This window comes from Melospiza melodia, chromosome 2 (assembly GCF_035770615.1).
Source record: "Melospiza melodia melodia isolate bMelMel2 chromosome 2, bMelMel2.pri, whole genome shotgun sequence".
Classification (NCBI taxonomy): Eukaryota; Metazoa; Chordata; class Aves; order Passeriformes; family Passerellidae; genus Melospiza; species Melospiza melodia.
In genome coordinates this window covers 120,242,177-120,268,818 of record NC_086195.1, presented here as the reverse complement: position 1 = coordinate 120,268,818, position 26,642 = coordinate 120,242,177, and the positions used below count along the sequence as shown (strand labels likewise).

Sequence of the window (26,642 nt, the reverse complement as noted above, 5' to 3'; positions counted from 1 at the left end):
AATTCTCTTTCTTGGTAAAACATCAAAAGGGCTTAGTTTTCCCAAGTAGGTGCTTGTAGAAGCTAATAAAATAAACTCTAAAACAGTATGCAAGAGAAGGTGTAAAAATGCATTGCAATTTAAGCAGTAGCTATATATGAGGACTGAGAAACTTTTTAATATGTTGACACATCCTAGGATTTCTCAGGTACTGAGACACACTTGTTAAAACCTCCCTGCACTGAAGTCTGATTTGTCTTGCAGACACACAGCTATCTTGCAGTTTGAGTAGAAAACAGCTATGCTATGTCTGCTTCCTTGTCCTCCACCCCATCTCAGCCTATTCCAATGTCAAAACAAACCCGTTAGCTTCATTTGTGCTTCTAACACAGTACTTCTCAGCAAGCTCTGAGAAGTGTCACGATTTTTTTCTTTTTTTATTCCATTTTTTTTATGGTGAGGAACATAGAGAGAAAGATATGTTATCCAATTACATTTGCATGTTTACTTAGGCTCAAAATACCCACTTGATTTTCACATTTATTTTTTTTTCCTCCAGCTCCACATGCTTCCACAGAATGTGAAAAGAAAATAAATCAGACAGTATTGCTGTCTTAGGCATCTAAATGCTCAACACCTTCTGAGTACCTGCATGTGTGCAATTCTGACAGTTGTTCATAGTAAAGAGGTCTGTGTGGGTCCTTAGGACTCGCAGTAAGGGAAGCAATCTATAAACATTTTCAACTCTGCTGAACTTTCATTTAGAAATAAAACCAGGTAGTTTAATGAGTTAATGAGACAACAGCTTTCAGACCTGGATACACTGCAAAAGCCAGAGGATTTGAGAACCAGTTATTATAAGTGTACGAGCTGAACTGAAAGTGGCATAAAAGGGCAAAGAGTCAAAAAATGCTATGAACAGTTTATGTCTGCATTAGGAAAAAAAAGTATCTGAATTAATACATAGATGATGGAGCTTATTGGTAAGTTCATAAGAGGTGGTAAGACCCAAGAAAAATGTTTGCAGCATATTTTTTTAAATTTATAGGTTTGGAGGGGAGCCCACAAAACCAGCCTTCTCTGAGCTCTCTGGAGCTTGGACTGCCTGCAGGATTTGAAGATGCATACACAGTGAAAAGTGCATGATAAATAAGAAAAATATCCACTGACTTTTCTCCAGTGACCTGTCCTAGCTTCTGCTGATCAGGAGTCAGAAAATGCAAAAAGTTGATACCCAAGTTCATAGCTCAATTACATTTTTGTTTTATAAGTTTTTTTGTGTCGACCCAAATAAATGACAGCATTCACAAAATCCCATTAAATAAAATTCTACAGCCAACTTGTGTACTGTGTGAGGGAGGCCTCTCTTCCTTTTTGAGCAAAACATCCAGCCAATGTTGCAAAAAATGCAATTTGGGTCAGAGAACCACCCACTGGTAACTAAGTTAAGGAGCATGCTCATCTGCTCAGGTCCTCAGGATGGAAACACTTCCCACTTTCCTGGTAGAGCTATTTGACATATACTCAGCTACTCTGTTTTCTCTTGCAATCAGCCTGCCCAAATACAAGGCAGGTTGTGGAAATAAGGTATCCTCCTCATTCTCTGTGTCTTACTGCCACGTCTGGTCCTGACACTGCAACTGATCTGCACTAGCAGTAGAGGAGGCTGAGATAATACATACATCCTATACATATACATCCTCTCTTCTGGGGATGAGAGAAGTACCTCTTACACAGTGGTAAATGCAGTAAACCCCGGATGGACCACATTCAGGAGACTACAAGGCAAGCACCTTCATCCTGCTATTCCCTTTGACTGGAAATGTGGCCAAACCAAGACTTGCTATAAGGTGTGAGGAGCAGTGGTTCTGCAAAAGGCCACAATTTCTACTTTATTTACTGTTTTGCTGTCTGAATAAGCTGAGTGAGTGAGATGTGTGGGTGGCTGGGCTAAGGGTCACCACCACACTATACAAATAGCTATTACATCAATTGTACTGGCTTGTGCAGCCACTCCATAGAAGAAGTATACCCAAGCAATACAGGAGAGAGGGGAATAACATGAACCTTTATTTCTTAAATAATGCACAGCTGAGGTTTTTTTTCTCCTTTAAACAATTATTTAGCAAATTATTTCTTTAATCATATTGCTTAGAGAGATCTGCTAAGTTCAATTTTCTGTGAAGGCAGAGTGTTTGTAAACAGCCATGGATCTCAGAACATGTGTGAGCTCAAACTCAAGCTGAAAGAGCCCTTTTAAGACAAAACTGGCACTCCTCAGCACAACTTGCTGCTTTTCCTTTACTTGTGCTGACTATCCAGAGGCAGTCTGAAAAATGTGACCGATAAGAAGTGTTTCATGCCCTCATGGATGAGCAAGATTACCTGCATGCCTTCTTGACCAGAAATCCCCACACCAACATCTGCCACTTGGATCATGCTGACATCATTAGCACCATCACCTAAAGATGACAAAATGCAGTTTTGCTGTCACTAGCAGATCAACAATAGCTGGCAGCAACAAAACAAAGGAAAAACAGTTGCTATTGAGTGTTGGTTGAGTATAGTAAGAGAGATATTTACTAAGTGTTGGTTGTTTATAGTAAGGGAGATGTGCTGTAGGAGAGGATACACCTTTAAAATATAAAGTTCAAAGCTTGCAAATTTTCCAAGACATTCTGATCTTTTAGATCTTTTTATCACAGGAAAGTAACAATAAAACAAATCCATCTCTTTTTAATAATACCTAAAATTTAGGTATCAGGCTTTAACTGCACCAATAGTAAACAGCAGAATGATGAAAATAAGCATCCACAATACTTCTGCTTCCTGATTAAGAGTCTGCCTGCAATCAGGTATGACTAAGAATTAAATGTGCAAGAAGGCCTAAAGCCAACGAAAATGTCTACACTGCAAAATACTAAAAAAAGTTAAAAAGTAGATGAATGAAAGAAAAAGTCAAGAGAGTAGGGTTGACCAGTCTGAGATCTTCAGTACATGCAAGGCAATTTAACTGGACTGGTTGCAGAGCCACCACTCCCTACTCTGCTTGCAATCATGATCCCACAAGTGATAGGTGCTGTAGACAGGATACCAGAATGAGATATGTATCTAGTTCTTATCCTCTTAAATTTACAGCCAGCGTACTAATGGAAAATGACACTGTGTTAGCTTATAACAAGACACTTGCTTTTGAACTTCAGTGGCTGAGGTGCCCACCACATGTCATCAGTTTCCCTCCTGTTGGCATGTGTAAGAGTGGTAGCCACTCACCAGACAAAGCTGATGTCTTTGTGACTGTGTGATACACAATCACAAGGTTGGAAGAGACCTTCAAGATCATCCAGCCCATGTCCTAACTCCTCAACTAAACCATGGCACTGAGTGCCATACCCAATCCTTTTCTAAAGATATCCAGGGATGGTGACTCCACCACCTCCCTGGGCAGACCATTCCAGTACTGTATCACTCTTTCCATAAAAACTTTTTCCTAACATCCAACCTATATTTCCTTTGGTGCAGCTTAAGACTGTGTCCTCTGGTTCTGTCGGCTGCTGTCTGGAGAAAGAGATCAACCTGACTACAAGGAAGAAGTCCTTCCTTTCAGGAAATTGTAGAGAGTGAAAAGGCCACCCCTGCGTCTCCTTTTCTCCAGGCTACAACCCAAATTAGGTTGTGTTAGTTAAAAGGGAGGATGCATACACCTAGGCTTTAAGCCAGAGCAGGAGCTTAAGCTCAACTCATAGGCTCAAGTTGCTCAGAAAGAAAGAACATACAAGCTGCCCAGTCTCCACTAGTGTTTTTAAGCATTCTGGATAATTCAAGTTAATGAGCCAGATGTTTTTTACAACATATGAAAATTATTGTCAGTTAGCCAAAGATATAAATTCAGTGGGAGGGAGGAATATTTGAGCAAGATATAATACATTCAGCATGAAGATTGTCATAATCAGCACATATTTGGTGATGTTGATATACAATTTTTATATGTACTTAGGGTTTCTCATGGGCAGGTCCCACCCATGTGTGTTCCAGATATAATTAACCAACACAGATAGATGAAAACAAGTGTATTTGTGACAGTATATGCTGAAAGCATATCTTCAAATGAAACATGAACCTAAACTTGAGCTAGGGTAAGAAGAGCTGATTGACTTGTGTAAAAATCATAGAAACAGGGAAGATCCTGTCAAACTTAACAGAGATGGACTGCCAAAATCTCCCCTTTGCCAGTTGAGTGATTAGGTGGGAAGTGTAAGTGTTGTTATGACACCAGTTGTAAATCCACTCTCTATACTAACAAGGCCAAGTCATAGCCTGTGCTTATGGCTGCCTTGTGATGATAAAGACAGAACCTTGAGTTTAGGCATGATTGGGTGAAACAGCACTGAGCACAGTATTTTTGGGTGCAATACAGTGATTGCAAAATAGTGTTTTGCACAGCATAAGATAACCCAGTTCTTCACAGCTGTGTTTACACATGTCAAAACCTCTTAGCATAACTAGGTTCTGATTATCTAACTTGTGAAGGAAGAAATCCCAAATACTACTCCAGAGCTTTATCCTGGTTTTGAGTAAGTATGTTAGAATAAATATATTAGAATTGTTCAACATGTTTTCAGACAAAACTGGAAGGCTGCTTCATTTGTGAGGCAGCTGGGAGGGATCTGTTGCGTGTCAAAAAGAATCAAAATTTTCAAGACACATTATACATCAAGGCAGACTAGTATAAACGGAGGTATTTACCTATTGCCAAGGTCATTGCTTTGAGTTTGTCTCTGACTAGTTTCACTACCATGCTCTTTTGGAGTGGAGTAGAGCGACAGCACAGGACTGAACGGCATCGCTTGGCTAGTGCAAGAAATTTATCTTCTAGTGTGGGTTCCAGGGCATAAGCTAGAGTCCTTCCATCAATAACTAGGCCCAAGCTGGAAAGCACAGGGGAAGAAGGTGGATAGAGAGGGGTGAACCCAACAGTCATGTTTCCAGTAGCTCCGTCTATTGTGTTGTTTGAAAATTTAGACTCTACGCATTGCAGACACTGTTCCAGCAAGACAGCACAAGTCTCCTGAAAAGAAATTCAAAATAAAAATGCTTGAGAGAAAAGAACATGTATTGAAAGGCTTCTGTTTGCTGTATGTTTAGGCATAACTAATATGGGGAATGTATTATTTGCTATGCTGGTAAAGTTTTAATTTCTAATAATCTTCTACTTGTTCTGAACACACTTAACTCTTGCAGAAGATGTAACAACAGTAAAGAGTAGAAAGGCTTAAAATCTAATTCTTCTTTAACATGTACTTTTGTATGCTAAATTTCTTTTAGCTCCTTCTCAGAATAACAGTGCTGAGAAATGATATATAATTGGTACCAAGTTAAGTATGGTGATGAACTCCATTATGGTGATGAACACCATATATACGCCCACAACTCAGATCAAAGAGTTATGCATTGTTAAAGGCCAATTAAAGGTTATTTAAGCTGAAATCTCTCTCCTAGCCATACTCAACTAGAAGATGTTATTGAGAATATAAGAACATTTAAAAGAAATACTATTGGTCTTGCAGCAAAGTATGACTAAAAAGAAAAAACATGGAAAATTAATTTACCAGTTCAGTTGATACACCCAAGAATGGAAATTGCTGTTATCTTTTCTTCCTTTTTGAAAGAAATTGGAGCTGAATAGTGACGGCCTACCTCTCCTCTGCTGATCTGAAGTCCAATTTTATCACCCCATAAAAGGACTACAGCACTATCAGTCTGGTTCCTTGTATGTTAGACCATATCAGTAAACTCTTTGTGACTGCTTGCAACAAGTTGAGGACCGGAAAGATCAGTAATTCAGAAGGATTAGGAAAGGTCTGTTAGGAAGCAAGGCATTATTGTAGATGTGGTTTTCTGCCTCTCACTGTTAGCGTCAAAATTTAAATATTGGTCATTTTATCTCCAGAGAAAAAGCCACCTGAGAAAACATGAACGACTGAGTTATCTAAATACTACATTTCAGTGGCATAAAATAAAGTACAATTTCTCAACAGGTTATTAATTGCTTTCTTTCTCAACATGTACTTAATAACAGGTTGCTTTTAGACCCATTAGTGCCAAAACACAGAAGTAGGGATGTTTTGAGAATGCATACCGAAGAAAGTGATTTATGCTGCTATGGCATATTTTCATTCATGGTGGAGTTCACTGCACACAGTTATATGTTTTCAGTAAGGTAATGATACATGAGGCTATGGTTTAGAAGCATGATTCACTGAAAAGTATTTAAAGCCATGTCCTACCTGAAAATTACAGCTGAAGCAGGAAAAGAAGCAAAAACAAAAAAAAAAAAAAAAAAAAAAAAAGGAAAAGGAAAAAAGCCATCAAACTTTTAATTGTACAAGTTGAAAATATAGCAAAACTATAGCAAAACTAGTTAAATAGTCAACTTGTACATTGGATCTGCTTACTGGTGATTCAGCATTCAAAGTGATAATTTCTTCATCATGATCTAGTAGCTTGCAGGCATATGCAATATTAACAGCTGTTTCTTGCTTGTCTCCAGTAAGAACCCAAATCTGCAACCCAGCTTTGCGCAAGCTCGCGATGGTTTCTGGAACACCATCCTGCAAACGGTCCTCTATGCCAGTTGCACCTAAGCACAGAAAAAAAAGCAAAATATTCCACATTAAATGAACATTTAGGGTTGTCCTTGAATTTTAAGCTTAGATTACAAAAAAAACCCAAAAAAAAACAATCATAAAAACCACAAAACAAAACCCAAAACAACCAGACCAGCAGCCACTTTTACTGGGAGACAGCTAAACTGCCAAGGGTTGCAAGATTTAGACAACTTTTGGGGGGTATTGAGGAGGACAAAAGGAAAGTAGCTGTGGTAAACAGTTTTAAATAACAATCCAGAACTCAAAATGTCAAAAGCCACCAGATGCCACTCCTAGTTCCAGAGGTTCACAAGGCTTATTGTCTCTATGCTCTATATCTATATTATTTCTCCTGAATGTTGCTAGAGAAGCATTGGTTCTTGGAGATAATTTCAGTTCCTAAAGGTCTTAACTGCCTTTTCTCAGAAAGAAGAGAGTGGGTCACTAGAAATTCTCTTTTGAAGGGGACTAATAGCAGGACTGCAGATTGGCAACAGCAGATTAGACTGCAAACATAAACCTTTTAGTGCCTTGTTGCTGCTCTCGGCTCTTGCAGAAAGATGCTGGTGCCCAAATGAGATATAGCAGAGAATAAATCATAAATCTGTTGACCATGATGTGACAGTAAAATGTGCATTTTCATGCTTTCAATGCATCTTTCTACCTGTTACAAGACACTGAGTATCTGTTTTAAGCTTACATAAATCAATTGACTTAGACAAGATTTTCATATATATGAGAAGTGGCAAAAAGGCACCGAGGACCAAGCTCAATGTCACCACTGGTACATCAGTGTTCCACTGAGTGTCAGAGAGACTTCAATGTGAGGAAATGCAAGCCCTGCCACTAGCAAATGAGGAAGTGACAGACATACAAGTTACCTGGAACAACAGGAAAAACAAAACAAACTTTTCTCAGCTAATTATTTCTTCTATGGTTCTTCCTTGAAAAAAAAGAATTAACAACAGAAGTCCCCTTAAGTCTGAGCACCAGTCATTTACATTCTTAGGGCAATTTTGGGAAAGCTATTGCTATCCAAAAAAAAAAAAATATATTTCATACTGAATTTTTACTCCCATAACCTAATGATGACTGATCATTGCAAGTTACAAACCACAGTATGAGGTTCTTAGGGAATGACTGAACTGATCGTTTATTACTGGCCAGAGCTCACTTTTTTTCTTCTTTTTTTTTTTTTTTTTTTTTTTTTGTTTTGTTTTGGTTTTTTGTTTTGTTTTGTTTTGTTTTGTTTTGTTTTGTTTTTTTTTTAACCTCAGAATGCAGCCAGAGCCAACAGGTACACCCATGGTGGGATCTTGATTATTCTGGTCTGAATTAGGCAACTCATCCCCCCCTTTAAGTCAGAGAAGAGAACCAAACCAGATACTTTGAGGGCATGATTCATCTAATCCTAAAGCAGATATCTAAGTCAGACCAAATGAACTACACTTTTTTGTCTTCTCTTTTTGTCTTCTCATCTATATGTCGAGCCTTAGAGATCTGTAGTAGACGCATTAGAAGTTGGGTGAGGTGGATCTGTCTCCCAGATCCATGCTGGCAATTGGTGAACATCTTTCAACATCTCAGCTCAAAAGAGTATGATTTACCTCTTGCTTTTTTACACACACTGGTTTTAACTGTAACCCCTTGCCACAGAATACACAGGCCCTGAGTGCATGTGCTGAACCTGATGTATATGAAAGTTGATGCCTCTCACAGATGCAGTTTGTGAGCTTTGCTTTGTGTGTCTCTGGTGTCCCTGGAGTCAAGGAAACCTCCAACACCTTGAAGCAGCACTGAACTAATGAAATTCTGTAGACACCTTGGGCCAAGTCCTCCTCTTCTTTAAAGCAGCAGTTCCCATTTAGGATATTGTGTCAAATTCATCCCTGCTATTACTACACTTACTTCACTAGTGATAAAATGAGGAGGAGCAGGAAAACAGGGTATGTCTTTTATGTTAATTATATCTTATTCCTTTGTGGTGCTGCACATGACAGCCATGATAAAGTCCCACAAAAGCCAATTTCTATACTGTCAGAAACAATTTAAGGGAAAGAACGGATTTCATAGCCAAGCTTTCAGAATTTTTATCACATTTTAATTTCATGTCCAGCTCTCATTTCATTACCTAGCAGATGCAGATTCTTCTCTAACCGCAGTGCTGACTGAAACAGAAGTTCTTCACGATTTTCAATAGAGGATTCTGCTTCTAAATGAGTTTTTAACCAACAGCCATACTCTTCCTTGCTGAGAACCTGTTACAAAGAGTATGTGAGGGCACAGTCAACACGATGCAAAGGCATTCATACTTTACTGAATAAAATGAAAAAGAAGTTAGGAATCAAGAACAATAAAATAATAAATACCTTCAGTAATCTTTGTAAAGACTCTCCTTAAAAGCTAAGTAAAAGCCTGCATTTACTTACTCTTTTTGCAATACAGAGAGTCCGCAGCCCATCTACAGCATAAAGATTAAGGTAATTCTGGGTTTTGCTTCGTATTTTTTTTTGATGTTTGCCCCGAGGGTCATCTAGATAAGAATAAAACCATAAATTACTTGTTGAAAAATAACAACAGCTGAATTGCCTCAGAGAATAAAAACTTGTATACAGTGCTTACTGTACCAGCACTTTGTAACTGATACTTTTAAAGATGTGTTGATATTTCCTGGGAAACTCAAGTTGTTTTTTTTTTTAATCTTTTTGTTCTCTTTTCTGTTTTCCTTCTTTTAAAAAGTCACTGTGAATGTACGTGAGAAAGACCTTTTTTTCTACTCAAGTATTTCTTTCACCTGAGTATTTTAAGAAATCACAATAATCTTCACAGCAAACAATACTGTCAGAAATAGAAGTATGATTTCAAATACGCTACTAGCAAATGTTTTTTCTGCTTCTCCACAGCTCATCATGTGCAGAAAAACAACACTTAAAAATAGCACTCAGTCTTCCACCAAGGCTAATATCTGGAAAGAAGTGGAAACAGTGCTCTGTTTTGAATATCTAAGTGCATGAAGGTCCTTTTGTCTGTTACTGCTGTACTGATACTTCCTATCAGAGAATCAATGCAAGAAGTTCTGGGTGTGACTGTGATTTCATTTAGAGCAGAATTTGTACTTGCAGACCTCACAGCTAGCTTCTACCTTGGATGCATCAGCAAGACTTCCACTTAGCTTTACCCTTCACTTAAAGTCATGTGTAACTACTCAAAATGAGGACTGAGCATCTGTTTCTTTTCTCTCTTTAGCTGGGACTGGTGTAGTGTGCTCACTCTGTGATCAACACAGAGTACTAAATATGATGGCAGCACATTTTGTTCCATCTTATTACATGAAATAATGTCTCCAAAAATTAAAAACAAGTGATAATGCATCTTTTTTATCATCTAGGATTGAGACAAGTTCATGAAAAAGGTACTGTAGTAGTAATCTTTAATAATATGAATTTCAAGGTTAGCACTTTAGTAAACGTACAAGGGGGTAAATTATAAGATTGGAGCCATTGAGTGAGAATGACTGGTATATTCTGGCAGGTTTCCCTACTCCCTGATGTGATACACTTTTTTTACTAAAGTCTGAATATTTTGGGGGGATGTAGAATTATTTCAGGATATAATTCTGTAACTGGACCTGTTCCTAAGTTCACTATTTGAGTTACTGGTACCTGCACAGTAACCAGTCCCTGAGTCAGGTGACCACTCCTCACCCCAAAGTCTGGGCACCTCAAGAGACCTACTACGTACAGCACTGAATGTGCTGATGTGCTCTCATACTGAGAGCCTGTGGGCACTGTGCCACTGTACTAAGCACTTAATACAGGTATATATATTTTGAATGCATAAGTATCTTACTGTTTATACTTTTCAGTGCCCATTTACCCAGTGTGCACTCATACTGAATTTGATCTTGCTATATGTTAACTGCATACGTAGATCTGTCTATAAAGTTACACAGCATTCAGCACTTTCATATTTATACAGCAGCAGAGTGCATAATTGGGCTTCCACATGCTCCAGGACAAACTCATACATGTATTGATTTTGTAGAAATAAGGGAACTGTGAGTTTGGAATCCAAATATTTGGTTTTTGTTCCATTTATCTCAACCATGTATCAGAACATTTAACTCACTGTACAGCTACTGTCTCACCTTTAAAGACTTTTCTGTTTTCTCTAGGTCTGCAAATCCAAGAGTATAGGTACATAGTTGTTCCTAAGGGACTCTGTAAAGATTGTGGTAATTCCTGCATATGTTCATTTCAGCTTCATCTGATTAAGGTCACGTGGTGAACACTGACTGGTAGGAATATTCTCATAGGCCTGTCCATCTACCTATTAATACTACCTATGCTATCACGGTTGATTGTCTCAAAGGGACAATACAGATATATTATTCCAGAAGGACATCTCTACAAGTATTATTTGCAATTGGAAAGCCCTTTCTTACACTATATATGGAAACAGGCATAGGAGGAATGAGCAGCCTAACACAGTTTCATTTTGCTATTTTTCTCTTAGTGCATTATAACCTTTTTGGTACATGTGACTTTGCTGTATAATGTAAGGGGTTTTTTTTCTGGGAGAAGTATTGAAGCAAAACTTCCTTGAGGCTTCTTGTATTAGTGAGGTTTTTTAAACTTTAGAACAATAAAGCAGGCAAGCATTCTTCCCAATTTATTGTGATACATTAACATTCTAGAAAAAATGCAATATTTTTTGCATATCCCACATGAAATCATGTTATGGGAGTGGCTGTTTCAGTGGCTCACTGGCTTCAAATGATGCAAACTTCAATAGGTGCTTAAACACATCAAAAGCTGTTTCTATCCCTTTAAGGTTAAGTGGCGTTAATAATTTCAGATCTGTCTAAATACCACAGGTGCTAATGCAGTGATGATAATGTTAAATACTCATACCTCCTTCAATGAACAAAGACAGCAACTCTCTACAACTAGAGATGTGTATACTATTTTCTGTGCAAGTTCTCATTTCCAGCATACCAATGACAGCTAAAGCCCCTTACAGCTGTTCATATGCCTTATCAGTCCTACCCTGAGATTGATCTTGTGCTCAGAAGTTAGGAGGAGGGAAGGGATCTCATGCAGACAAAACCCAGTTGCGGAGATGCTTTTTTTTAGCTGGGACGCAGTGTCTGCTCTGAGCAGTGTGACCACATGCCCCATGTCAGTGAAAAACAGCAAGAAGTTCCCTCCAGAAGAATGACAGAGAGCTAGTAGCCTTCTGCTTCTTCATTTCCTTCCATAATCTCCAGCTGCAGCAAGCCAGTGCAGTCATTGTTTTCTCAATGATTTATGTTCACAGCTCCTGTGCGAGCTGGGTATTGACTCAAACAGTAACTTTCTTATTTATGAACATGGTGACTGTCGAGATAAAGTGAAAACAATACTCTCTTGGGAATCACTTCAAGGCTTTTGGAAATATCTGTTTGCTATCAGAATACACTAGGTTCCACAGTCTTAACTAGATATACAGGCAGAGCAAATGGAGTCAATTAATAATCTTTTTAAATTTTGAGGCTCATGACAATTTATACTTTTCTGTAAGACACAAGGAAGCTAAAACATAATACTTCTGCTTCTGATTTCAGGCTGTTTCTCTCATCATATTCTAAAATACTTAGTCTTCCAAATAGGAATCTTTGTTTCATGCCATGTGGTGCTTGAGCTGGGAGATTACAGACATGGTGCTGCCTTGGTCCTTCAGTTTAAGGGTAGAAGTTTCAAGACACATGCTCAACTAGTGTACAGTTCACATGTCCCTAAAGCACTAAGAGAGCAAAGACCAAGTTGTGGGATTAGCTGTCGTGTCCATTCACTTTTTAGTAATTTCCTTAAAATGATAAATGACTGAATTCTTGTAGCATTACATCTCCTCTCACACACATGTTCCACCATCCCCAGTGAACTGGATAAAACCAATGACAGATCCCACAATACACATAACAGCCACAGCACAAATATTTTTGGGCTCCCTCTACATCCATTGACACTAGGATACTTCAGGCAGAGACAGCAAATTCAGTTCCAGGCATGAAAGATACTCAAGAGAAATGTCAAATGCTTTACAGACAGATCTGCTGAAACATACAGAATTACTGAAGCCAGCAGGGGCTTAAGAGGACTACAAAAAACAAGGGGAACTGCTTACGGTGTTCTAGTGGATGCACTTTACATTGCTTGCAAAAGCAAAGCACACCAGAACTCAAAGTTCAATTTGGGCTAAAGAAACCCCAAACAAACAAAAAACCCAAATCAAAACAAAAGACTTCCTGCACAATTTCAGAACCACTTTCAATTTGCTTCCCTGTAATGATGGTGGAATCTGTATTTGCCCAGCTACAGACACTGCTCATTCCCACAGTGACTTTCAGGAACTCTGCTCCTTCTCTGACATATATCATCTTTGATGATGTCACCATTTTTAAATTTTCTAACTGGCCTTATGGTTTTTACCTAGGTGGGTCCTAGACTTGCCTGAAATTTCTCCGAAAATTCCTTAATCCATTGAGTCTACTGTGAATGGACATTGTAGCTTTGAACACAGTCTGTTATATGGCGGCAAAAAATTTAAGATCTGGCATAAAATATTTTTTCTTTTCTAAATGTTCAGTTCTCATTCTGAGAAACTCATTTCCAATCATTATTTTCTTGGTATTAGAAATTTTCAGTGCTAAAGATTCTCCATTAATAGTTTGGAAGGACAGAAGTTTCCATACATGATCTACATGCCTTCTGTAACATCAGATCTTTAATAGAAAATTATTCATGAATACTTTGTTGTTAGTTAAGGACAAGTTGTTCTTAATTTTTTTTGGCTCAGCTTTGATTTATATGGCTGAAACCAGAAAACTAATGCCAACATTTTTTCTGTGTTTCGTTAAACTAAAATTACACAGTGTAAGCCTTTCACAATTGTTTACTCCAACTAATGTCAAAATAACCACAAAGTCAATGCTTTAGTGAAACATGGGAAGTACCTTTAGCACTTTGGGGCTCTGTCCATTCATATTGGGGTAATCTTTAAACACTGCATGAAATTCAGTGTTGAAAATACAGTAAATTAGATGCAAACTGATTTATGCAAAGTGAAACCCATGAGTTTCCTTTAACTTCTGAAAACTTACAGGATTCTTCTTGAAACCAACTGATTACAATTAGCCATTTAAAGTTGTCCCTGCTTCCTAGGACATTTGGGTGCTGAAGAATTCTCCATGCTTTAGGGAAATTCCATGTCCACAGCTACATGTCTGTTTCTTGCTAGTCAATTATGTATTTGAAGCCAAGATTTCTTGTCTGAACAGCATCTCTCTGTCTTTTGCCACAACCTTTCTGTTTTGATGGCTGATGGATTCACATTGCCCTTTAGCAGCATAGTTAAACAGGAAAAAATGTGCTGTTTCATGCAACATATTTCAGCAAATGGATGTAAGGACTCACAAATAAAACAAAGGGAAATAGGAATAAAAAGTACTTCAGTTTCATATAAAATATTAAACTGTCCAAGCATTGCCAGGCAGGTTTTTCTAAAGAAATGTAAATTGCTTTGTCTGAGTTGTAAGAAATTCCTTTAAAATAAAGCTTGCAAGTAGAAGATCTTCTACAGAAATTATCTTCATTCTTGTGAAGTAAGGAACCAGTAATTTGTTACAGAAAATTTGCAATAATTACAAAGTATTATAAAAGAAGAGTAATGGTTGCCATTCTACAAAATTAAAAGCATGCAAATCTACTTGCTAGACAAGGCATTAAGATATTATGAGATCTTCAGCAATTGAGTGGCTCCCAACCCCCCCAAAGGTAAGTAAGAGGTATACCTGAAGAGCAGGGGAGAAGAAGATCCATAACAACTGAATCTGCTCCTTTAGTGTAAACATTTATTTCATCTGTGAGAGGATGCCTGACCACTACTGACATCCTCTTCCTGACGGAGTCAAAGCCCAACGTATGTAATACTTCAAAGTTTAAGGTTCCCAGGTGAGGTAGCTCCACTGATACCTGGTCAGACAGCCTTCCAACCAGAGAACAGTTATATGCCCTTGCTGCATAGACAAGAGCAGCTTCATCTGGACTCTCTGCTTCATAACGGAGTTCTCCTTCCTCAGGTGCACCCCCCAAAGCTGTCCTGCCTTGCTGGGAGCTGTAGCCATTGTTATTCATCTGTGCAGAGTATGCCAGCTTCTCTTCCAGTTTTAATAAAGTGCTATCCGTAGATGTAGATGAAAGCGTGCTCAGACCAAATCTGTGCATTGATTTGCTTGTAGCTAGACTAGAGGAACTGCTGCTGTTAGATCCGGAGGTCAAGCGACTTGGAGTGAATCTTCGTATGAAGTCTTCAATGGTTTTTACTGGAGATTTTAGTTCAAATCGGTCTCTAACCTTGAGACGAAGAAAAGCCACCAATGAACAAATGCCGAAGAAAAGCCACCAATGAACAAATGCCAAAGAAAAGTTGAACAAGAATTCTGACACTGATAGTCACTCTAAGCATCTCCAACTAAAGAGTACAATTTCTTTGAGGACAAAAACTAATGGTATTTGTATTTTGAGGAACAAAAGTAAATGGGTAACACTGATATAACAACAACAAAAAACTCACTAGAACTTCAGAATTATACCTGTGTGTGAAAGCACATATGTTTGTATTAAAACAGTTTTTTCTTCTTTCACCTCTTCAGCTACGACGAATGTTGCACCATCACCATCAGCAGTGCATACTAGAAGCTACCATTAGTATGAACTTGTCATCCTTCATACATATTCAGAGACGGTAGTGAAAGAAAAGTTAATGCAGTATTTTTCTATTGAATAGGGTAGTATCAGAAGTAAAGTGTAATGAGAATATGCCAACGTTGAGAATATTCTCAAAAGACATGTTGCGACAAGTAATTTCCCCCGTCGCTTTCAGCATTGAAGAATTTTGCTTCAGACTTACCATTCATCTCAGTTCACACAAATCTGTTCTAAAGATACAGTAGCAACACTAGTAATAGCATATTCATAGTAATATATATTATATTATTGTATAACAGTGTAGCATTCCTGAAACAGCCAAACTGAGCATTCTCCAAATGTTTCCTTGGCACAAAGCCACATCATTTTGCAGACTAGCTCACTTTTTATTCCAATCTGGAACAGAAGCAAAGTGCAGAATTTTCTCCAGAATGGAAATTCCAGCTGCTGGCGAGCTTTAATATTACATTCCATTATAGTTTTGTCTTACAGATCATCTTGGGAATGCATTCTTGAAATTCTCATTCATCAATTACACTAGTTAAAGGCCAATTTAAGCACTAACGATCATTATTTCTCATAATGAGCTTAAGATGTATCTTTTACATAATTTGAAAGTTTTAAGTGATGTTTTTCAACTGTATTTCTCTTTCTAAACTTTTAAAAAATGTCTCATCCTTTTCTTAATTTATTCCATATATATGAAATACTTATTCACTGACAGCTTATATCCCTTTCTGGTAAGTTTTGCACATTTACAAATTAGTTTCCACACATGCTTACATATTTATGCTTATTAAATGAATAAATTACAAGAAATCTGGAGAGTTTCAGAGGTATCTTGATATTGTCAATAAAAGAATATCTTGTCATGGAGGCAAGTGAAATAGCTGACACACTCCATTCAGCTAATGCATTATTAAACTCACTGAGTTCTACAAGTCATCACCACCCTAGCTGTTTCTCAGTAGAACAGGAGGTTTTCATTTCCCTAGCTTACCAGGGATAATTTAGTAATTGGCAATAATTAATTTGATAATTTAGTATCAAGGCAAATACAATAATTTGATAATTTAGTATCAAGGCAAAAGAAGCCTGAACTCTCTTCTCCTTTTTCTTTAACTTACCTTCTGTCGGGGCTGATTAGGTGCAGTAACCACGACTGTGTTACAAATAGTCAAAGCTATGAAGAAGTCGAAAACGTCACACAGTTCTGGACTCAGATGGGATAACGGCTGCTCGTGGCTCCTCATGACCTCCAGATGCTTTGCACATTCATTCACCTTTTCTAACAACCTAGGGTCAGGTGTGATGTCCTTCTCCTAGTAACAAATACCAGTGATTAATATCTGTGCTTCTACATTTCCAAAGCAGCAACATGCAAAGCATCCAAATTAAAGCAGCAACATTAAAGCACCCAAAGCAGTGTCAATATCAAGAGTTTTGGGGTGGCCTTACACCACAGAGTAGAAGTGGAGAGAACTGTAACACACCCATTCTAGACAATAAACAGTTAACAATGAGCCTACTGGTAGAAATGATGTGAAATATTTATAGCAGCAATATTTATCTACTTTGGAGGCAGTGGAAAGGAGGAGAGTTACATCCTAATTTTCCTCCCTCTTTCCTGTTTAATTCAAGACATTTATTATGTAATACTAAAGTATGGCACACTGCAGAGACCAGAGGTGTGGAAAAAATAGACAGCAATGACATTTAAAGTTTGGCTTTACATCAGCACAAGAAAATAAAACCATCTTCAATTGCTTCTTAGAGAACAACAACCATCCACACATTTGAAATTAATTCATGAGGGTTTTTTACACTGAAACATTGAGCCCTTTCAAGTCTATTTCATCAGTATTTTCCACTTATTTAATATAATTCTTGTCAGAGCAAACTCCAGTATTTTGTAACACAGAGGGAGGCAAGGATACAAAAGATTAAAAGATAAACTGATCTAAGCCTCTTTTCTCAGTAGAATATTATCTCTTGATGCTCAGCAGCTGATGAATATGAGCAACCAAAGAACTCCATGTATAAAATCTGCAGCTTGGAATTTTATCAAAAGAGCTTACTCTTCTTGAATGAAATCAAGAAATTCACCAGTGCAAAAAGCATCTTTCTTTGTCTATATTTGTAATTTGCTTTAAGGGTGAATTTTTGTGAACAGTGCAACAATGCAAAATCCCTGAATAGACACAACTTGGCTCCTCTCTCCTCTTATTACCTTTTAGCTGATGTAAAACTTACACAGAGTCACAGCAGTATAAAATAAACCAAATGAAGTTGTAAGGACATAAAGTCGCCAACATTTTGAAATGTAAAGACGCTTAGTTTTCAAAATACAACACATGCAGTCGACTGATAACTACTGAAACACACTAAAAATTATGCTATGGTGTATGTCAACAGTGTCTAAGAATTGTAATACATGGTGTTCACCCCAGCACTTGATAGTTTTAAAATTCTCTGACAAAACAGAAAATAATTTGCATATGCAAACAATTCAAGTCCTTGACCTCAATGCTGTTCTGAGCTTCTGTAGATAAAAGGAAGACATACATTTTCTTTCCAAACTCAAATTATAACTCAAACCAATGTTTCGGATTGTCTTTACCTTCAGCTTGTTTGTGCAGACAAGGCATTTTGATAAGATCTATGCCAACACTTCATTGTTTTTGTACAAACAGCTGTGACTACAGAAGGCAAACACCAAGATGAAATCTATAAAGAGTCACACAATGTGCTATGGATTTCTTTGCCTTTTCCTTTCCAAGACATGGTTCTATTACAAGATACAGGACACTGTGCATTTAGTTCTCATGACTTACCATTGGGCTACTGAATGCTGTGTGCTTCGAGAGTATGCTGGCTCTTTTTGCTTCAGCTCTGCTCCCCGTGCGCCGGTGGGTTTTGGTGCTCTGGCTCCTGTGAATCACTTTGATGCTCTGATGGCTGCAGATACTGTCCCGCTGGGACAGAGTTCCTCCTTTTGGGGCTGCCTCTTCTTCTTCTGAATCAGGTTCTTGGTACATTGCTAAGCGTTTGGCTATCAGTAAAAAAAAAAAAGAGGGACAAATGCTGCATATGTTAAAAGTGGCTTAGAAACAGGGAGAGGGACATGGTGACTTTTTTTCAGGTGATCTGATTTTATATTATGCTGTGCTTTCTCAGTAATAATCTCCATTACCAGGAGATAAAGTGTAGTCTTAATTGAATGGTAGTATCTAATGGAGGATGCAGATAACATAATTAGAAATGTAACACAATGCACTGTCTCCCTTATCATCACATTCTCTCTGAAAGGCAGTTAGAGTCTGCAGTAATTCAGTGCATCCCTGAAGACTATTCTCCAGCTCTGCCTGATGAAATCAACCAAATAATTTGGTCTTCACTTGAAATCTGAGTAGGAAATAAACAATCCAGAAATTTTTCATGTCATTTCCGACACAAACTTCAAATTAAGTATTTTCCAGCCAAAATGTCACAGCTACTGAGTACCAGTTACTGACACCTGAAATGTACCCAGAACACCACACCTACAGAGCACTACTGGTTTTGTTTTACACACAGAGATAAGGTACAGACAGCATTAAAGCCTTGCTTAAGCTCAGGGCCATTTGCTGCAGAGTGGAGACAGGAACCCAAATTCTAGCCTAGTGTCAAAACCACTGTGGAGCCTGTGCCTTCTTCTCTGCATGACAGGACAATGCAGCATGCAGTATGAAAAGCAGGGGACCCTCACCTACTGCAACACTTGTTCCTATCACCATCTGCTGCAGTGACCAATTCCTGGTTTACACAGAATGAGTTTTTCCAAATGATATATTTTAGATGAATACTTCCTCAGTGAAGAATCCAATCAAGCCAATTAATGCTAGAAAACAATCCTGGCAGTTAGATATAGAGAAATCAAAAAGGAAACAGAAAGCAGAGGTGTGAAACAGCTGTGGAATCCCACCCCTCTAATGACAGGCTGTACAAAAGTCTGTTGTACAGGCTATATACAAAAATACGTACAACATATTTTTTCATTCCTAAAGACCATGGACATTTAGTGTCTGGGTGATTCATTAGGCAGGCAAATGCCACTCTAACAGGTATCTATTTATTCCTTCATTATGTATTCATTGAAAAGTTTTTCATTATGCTTCCAAAATAATCCACACCATACAGTACAAATTACATACTTGTGGCTCAGTTTGTTTCGGTTCTCCAGTGTAACAAATTAGATTTTCCTAATAGCAAATGATAAATCACTAGCATGTAAGTTAATTATTCAGGCCTTTAACAAACAAAGAAATTATTTCAAAATACTTCCTGAGAATAATCTTGCATTTTATAGGGTGAGTTTGGCACACAATCACTTTTAATGTAGCTAGCTTTACAAACAAAGAAAAACCCACCCTCACTATCCACTGCAATTTCCAAACATGTTTTAGCTGTCAAAAAGCAGTTGGAGGAGTTGAAAGCAGACCACACACAGTACATGGTGATAGCTCTATCACTACAGTATTATGCATCAGAGGTTTTTTCAACTCCATTTGAAACACGTATAGGCTTTGTCTGAAATCCAGGAAACGGGAGTTTCTCAGTCCTGGCTGTGTCTGCTCACCTGGTTACTGCTCTAACTCTGTGCCCAAGGATGCAACTTCTCCACTGCACTCTGGCTCCTCCTGGCAAAAAATTCAGACCATGGGTGTAGAATGGACCATAGCACATTTGGAGACAGAAAGGACACACTGCAGTTCACTTCTGCCCTGCAAATTGAACAGAGCCCTGCAGCCCAGGTCCTGAGGCTGATGGTGAATGACTGGGGAGTCTCCTTCATTAGCATTATTTGGTGGGATACATGTTCCTCTGTGTCATGTGGGCAGGAGAGAGGTTGAGCAACATCACGTTCACTGCTGTGTAGGCAGCTGCTCCTTGAGGCACACAGCTTCCAAGAGAATACCACAGCCCTGCTGCCTTTTCTTTTCAGGACCTGCCTAGCTCTCTGATTTGTATTACAGAACCTACAGGACGGCTCAAAGAATTAGGGAGGCCACTGGTCGCCTTGGCCCTTTTGTTGCATGGTAATGAGCTACAAGTAAATGAAGTTCATTTCACCTCCTAAGGTTACTTCCTGCAATTTCATGCAAGTGCTTTGGGCCAGTGCAGTTCTAACCTCTTCCATCACTTCTGCCCACTAGTTCCCACTTCTGCTCTGTAAGCTATGCGTATTTTCCCAGTGGAAATGCAGATCCCTATAGTGTGAATTAAATTCAACTGATTATAGGTTTGTCTCTATCAGAAGCAGTCTACACTGAGGGCCCAAATTGAACCGCAACACCTTCTAAGCAGAGTTCCAGGCCCTGGATCAAGAGGAGACCCAGACTGTGCCAGACTGCTCACTGCTCAGGAAGGGAGGAAGGGGCCATGTGGATACCACAGTGTGTTAATTTAAGATGATGCCTCAAGAACCAGAATGGAGCATCACACTGAAGAGCTCTTGTCCTTCTCTCCACTGGGGAGGTATGATGGAGTGCACACCCCAGGATGAGGCATGTGTGAGGGCAGTGCCCAGTCAGACAGGGCATCGTCTGCCTTCATGATCTTCTGCAGGCTCCTTGCTACACACTGCTAACCCCAGGCTGAAAAAACATTGCTCAAGATGACACAGCAGTAAGGTTTTCCACACTTTACCAACATTTAAGATTTAAATCAATTGTAAGAAAAACATTTCTGTGGCTCATTTTCTCTAGAGCCCTCAGCAGCAAAACCAGCTTCAAGCAGAGCTGGTGCCACATTTGGACATGGCCACTCTCAGGAAAACCATAAGAAAAGTTTGGATTTGCCACAGGGACAATATTTTCACTATAGATGCTGGACATTTGAATGCTAGACCGAAATCTGAGCTGCTTCTTGTCATAACAGGTAACATCCCTTGACAGGGAAAGAGATGTTACAATTACTTCAGCTTTACAAAATGTGCCACTTAGTTGGTCCAACTCCCTTATAAGCAGAGGTTTTTTTTAAAAGGATACATTTTCTTTAATAATCACACCGACTTTAGGTTTCTCTTCTGAAAATATGTCTTGAGATATAAGACCTCAAAGATCCTGAACTGAATATAATTTTATTCCCTGTATAAAAACTCTATGGTTAAGCAGAGAATGCATTCCATGTACAATACAGTAATACCTGCATACCATATTTCTGGATTCCTCATTGCTCTTTCTTCCATTACATCTAAACATATTTTGTTTATTCAACATAGCAAAAGCTGTTTCCTAATGCAGCAGTTTATTTATTAGCATTACATTGATAGTGTCGTTCTTTTTAGTCTCTATAATAGCTATCTCTTGCTCCCTATACAGGTTTTATTGTAACACATCCATTTAATTGTCCTTGCCCCTGAGAAAAAGGAGGAAAAGGGAAAGTAGGAACTAGACTAGAATCTCATTTAACCAAATCAAATGCAATTCTTTTGATACAAATGGTGTTATTTCAGTTTATACCAAGGGAAACCTGACAGCAACAACAAAAAACAAGCCTGAGCACCTTTAAACATTTTCTCAAGTGCAGTCTTACACATTATGCAGCAAGAATGAAAGAGTTTAAAGAAATAATGAAGCGTGGTTCAATCGTTATGCTATGGCTGAGGTTCACACTGCTTCAGCTGCACAGTGCATGCCTCTCTGGGAACATGCTGTTCTCTCCACCCACTCAGCTCCCTCAAATTGAGAACCTTTTCCTGTGAACATTATAACCTGAGAGACATTGTTGTGGGATACTTTTCAGTTTCAGCACTAAAAATTGATGGCCTTGATCATTTTTTCTATCTAGTTTCTTATTAAGGGCAAAGACACAAACTTTGGTAACACAGCAATGCAATTTATGAAAGTCAGATTGCACTATCCTGTACTCCACTTTATATTTATGACACAAAGAAGAAACAACAGTTAATACTTATTCCATTAACCTTCTTTTATCTTTCATAAGACTGCAGAAGCTATAAATAAAACTCCTGTAATAGCTGCCAAGTATTGAGAAGATAAATTCTTTATCTTCTTGAAGATAAATTCTTTAATTTTAAAAATCCTTTAATTTAATTTTGATTTTGGGGTTTTTTTCTGTTTTACCTTCCATGCCATATATGCTCTATGACAAGGAGCCCATTTCTCAGGCTGACAGACTGTTGCCACACAGCCAGATGTTCCGCTAACTTGAAATGAGATTGGGAACCTGTAAAGAATTTCCCTTCAAGCAACATGAAACTGCAGACCCCTCAAGCCAGGATACTTAAGCTGTCTCATTGTGTGGGCACTATTTCACCATGGAAATTTTCCATTTTGCTTCAAACCAGTCAATAAGGCTGCTACTGAACTGTCACCAAGTAAATCTGTATGTGCAGCACTTACACCATCACACCACCTTATTTCCTTATTATTTTATAAGTGCAAGTTTATTTCACTCTGAAGTGCACTCTAGTGTCTACATAAAGATCAAGAGAAGCAGCTAGAATGCTATAAATTTGTACAAGTTGGCTAACATAATCCTAATTTATTTTGCTAGAACTTGCGCATAAGAGCAAGCCTTGAGATAAGAAAGCACCAAGATTTCCCTTCCTCTAACCTTTTGACCTCCCCAGGGGCTTAATAACCTTAAGTCCTTTATTAAGAACCCTTTACTCAGAAACTGAGATTACTTTTTTTCTTGAGATTTTTTCAGAGAAAATGTCAGTGTAGGTATATGGTTAGAGAGAAGTAGTACTTGTCTCTAGGGATGAGTTATTCTGTCTTTTATAAGATTTAAAGTGGGGCACTCACTCCCTATGTACTGAGTTCTACATCTGCTCATACTGGCTCTCTCCTTAGTTACCAATTAGAAATTTTTAAAAAGCAGTAAGAAAGGTAAAGAGAAACTACAAAAAAGCTACACAGAATGCCTTAAGCACCCAGTTCTGCTAAATATTTTCAGCTTTGCAGGAAAGGCTAGATGGACTATCCTGGTTTATAAAGCACGTCAGATATTAAAGGTGGCAAATGAGAAATCCCTTTGGAAGCAACCACTGCATTTATGGAACAGGTTTTTCAATTTCTATATCCTAAAGAAAAAATAATTCTCTAATATGCCTGGACTATGCAAGCTATGTTCTCATGAGTGCACACAAAAAGAGTGAGAAAATTCCACTACAAAACAGCCCCCTGAAGTAGGAAAGATATTTTAGCATAATGTATTTTCCTATAAAAATTACTTGCTAGCCAACCTTCATCAAGAAAAACTGGACAGCAGTAAGAAACTCATTCTCTCTCAGATTTAGTGATTGAGAAACTTTGTTAAACAAGAGAAAATCACGGAGGTTTTTATCATCTACCTTCACTTCCATAAACTTCTCTTATTGTTATGTTGTCTATAGTTTTTTCAGTCATTGGAAGGAAAGGGGAGGAATTCAAAGAATGAAAAATTCAGATTTTTCAGATTTGTGTGGTTGTATTCATGGAGATTCAATTTGTGTTTTGTCAACAGCTTCATACAATGGGTAGCTAAAACTAGAAAAACAGAGATCACATCCCATAGGCAAGAGGGTGATTAATGCAGCATTTGGAAAACAACTACGACAAATGTCAGGCCAAGACCATCTGGTTGTAGCTAAATTATGTAAAGACTTTCAGAAGCACAGTGGGCTTTTGGACACCTACTGTCTCTGGGATTAGCAGGCAAACTTGGGGCATGGCCAGTTCTAAGAATTGTTAGGAGCTGCCTCCTAGTCTGAAAGAAGAGTGCTGGTATGGTCATGCAACTTGACATATAGGGAAACAACACATTTTCTCCTTTTTTTTTATGCTAACATGTTTTGGGCTAGAAGGTACTACTGATTGGAAGAGTAATTCTGGCATTTAAGCAGAGTATAGTGCCAATGGGTATTCTGTAAATATCCAAGACACTTATGAATGGGAAAATCATTCTTCTACATGGAGTGGTCTATGGCCTACCCTGCTCCTAAATTAACACTCTGCCAGCCAAGAAGAACCTTTGGAGAAGATAATAGCCATACAGACATGAGGTGGGAATTCTCTTTGTCTGTACAGAGAATTCTACACCACAGAGATATAGGTATGATGGTACTAGAGAACCATCATAGATGTCTAAAAAAAAATCTGATAAATTACATCCCAGAAATGTTTAATTTTCTCCAGTAACTGTAAACTTACCAGATTACTATCCTCCACGCAAATATCAGCAATTAGGGAACTAGTATCCCATCCTTGTCAATATAGTCTCCACAGGAACTAAATGCAGTGCAAATTCCCTTAGTTTGATCCAAATCAGTGCAGAATCCACCACCAAAATACTGTAAATGACCTCAACAGTGCTGAGTATTTCATAGTGCTTCCATCATGGAACTATTATTACGTATGCTACATTCCTGGATTCCTCTTCAGTGCTAAGCTTTTGCATAGCAGAACCTATGAGTAATACTTTGTATTACCTCCAGCTGATTCTGTCTCACACTAGTGCAATTTATTGCCCTCCATTATTTATGCTTTTGTCACCTCTTGTCTAGACTATAACAATGCAATACTCCTAGGCAAAGCGCCATCCAGCAGTCATAAGAAACTTGGAGCTTATAGAGAATTCTGGAGGAAAATGTTTTCTCCAGAACATTCATGAAAACCTGCTTCCCATGCCTAAAAATGTATTAAGTCTTACTCAGGGTTTCTGTTTTTATGTTAAAGCATGTAAGAATTGCTTCAACTCTGCACAAGGTCCGCATAAAACTCTGTGATGAAAATCATAATTAACACGTCCATGTCTGATGCAAAACAGAACTCTCCCTCATAATCATAAAGCTCACCTTTCACACGGGGAATTTATACAGCTTTGTGGTATGAATTTACAAGGAAAAAAAGGATAGTCCCACCACTCAAGAAAAAGACATGCTACCTCAAGTATGCCAAACTGAACACAGCATAGCATACACCTTTAAAGTAGCTCCCAACCTCCCAGAATTGTGTATTGCATGTGTAGGGAGAGGAAGAAGGGGAAAGATCAATCTACATGTCAGGGAACTCATGTGCATTGCTTAATGCACTCCCTGAGTAAAAGGAACTGAGATATGACAATGTCAAATGCAGTATAGTAACAAGTAGAACAGAAAAAAATGGGATAATTTCTCATAACTCTGAATAAATTTTAGGGAGAAGAGCTTATAAAGCAGCATAGAGAAAATTTATGATGGCTATTCACAATCTGTTGGTTGAGTAATTAACAGATATGCAGTAGTCCTAGATTATGCAGAAAAAAAAATGCTTTAAAAGAGAATAAGAGTTCAAAAGTTCGGAAATTTCAGACCTCAATTTGCCAGTGTAGACATAACTCTCCTTCTCTGTGTGTGTATGGTTTAGCCCAAGGATATAGGGCCTCCAACTGACTTCAGTGGAAAACTTGCCAGAAAATCTTGCCATGGGAAAAAAAGTCTGCGACATCTCAACCTTGTTCTTGGATATGGCTGAATGGTGCTGTTATAACTGAAATTTCTCTCCTAAAATTTATGCCTGAGGCAAACGTCTGGCATGACAAATTTGAAAGAATAGTTAAAAATTAGTTTGTTAAAAATAGTTAAAAAATAGTTTGTCCAGCTATCCAAAACTGAAAACAGGATCTTATCATGAGCAGAGTCAAACAACTGGAATGACAGGCACTGCTACCCCACCACAGCAGAATAACAACTTAAATGAAAGAGCTCAGAGCACGGTTATTTCCATCCTTAGACATCTACTTTTACAGTGGAAAATGACCTGTTATTGGCAGCTTTTGCATCCTGAACCATGTGAAATAATTTTAAATTAACTTCTTCATATAGAGTGCTACTCAAAGTTTGATTTCAAGAAATAAACCACTATGCAGAAAAAAAACCAACTTGGATATGTGAAGATGTAGTGTCATCTTTGAAACAGATCAAAAAAAGCAAAAGCATTTTACTTTATTTTCTAGCATATATGGCAGACTCAGATCACTCCCTAAGTAAAAGATTTTAGAATTTTCTATTTCACTAAATCTTCAGCAAAACTTGAGGTGAAGAGCAGGATGGCATCAGTTATAATGTATACAGGAAATTCAGATACTCTGGTATAAGACACAGAAAAGTGGCTGACAAATAATTTGCAAGTAAGCACACAGGAATGAAATGTTGTTGATGCACACCCTAAAACCAGAAAGAGCTGTGATAGACATTTTATCATACCTAAACAAGAAGGCTTCAGCAGCAGAAAAGATAACA

The 26,642-nt window shown here is 38.2% G+C and overlaps 1 protein-coding gene across 1 annotated transcript in view; it reads right to left on the bottom strand.

The window, feature by feature from the left end:
* Positions 1 to 26,642, bottom strand: part of ATP10A (ATPase phospholipid transporting 10A (putative)) — a 109,893-nt gene that overhangs the window by 10,594 nt on the left and 72,657 nt on the right. Inside the window, exons 8-15 of the mRNA XM_063149734.1 lie at positions 18,208 to 18,425; positions 16,501 to 16,695; positions 14,458 to 15,019; positions 9,056 to 9,159; positions 8,758 to 8,884; positions 6,435 to 6,619; positions 4,726 to 5,047; positions 2,365 to 2,441 (exon numbers count right to left, since the gene is read on the bottom strand). Of these exons, the coding sequence (XP_063005804.1) occupies positions 2,365 to 2,441; positions 4,726 to 5,047; positions 6,435 to 6,619; positions 8,758 to 8,884; positions 9,056 to 9,159; positions 14,458 to 15,019; positions 16,501 to 16,695; positions 18,208 to 18,425 (1,790 nt within the window). The remainder of the gene's footprint in view (positions 1 to 2,364; positions 2,442 to 4,725; positions 5,048 to 6,434; positions 6,620 to 8,757; positions 8,885 to 9,055; positions 9,160 to 14,457; positions 15,020 to 16,500; positions 16,696 to 18,207; positions 18,426 to 26,642) is intronic.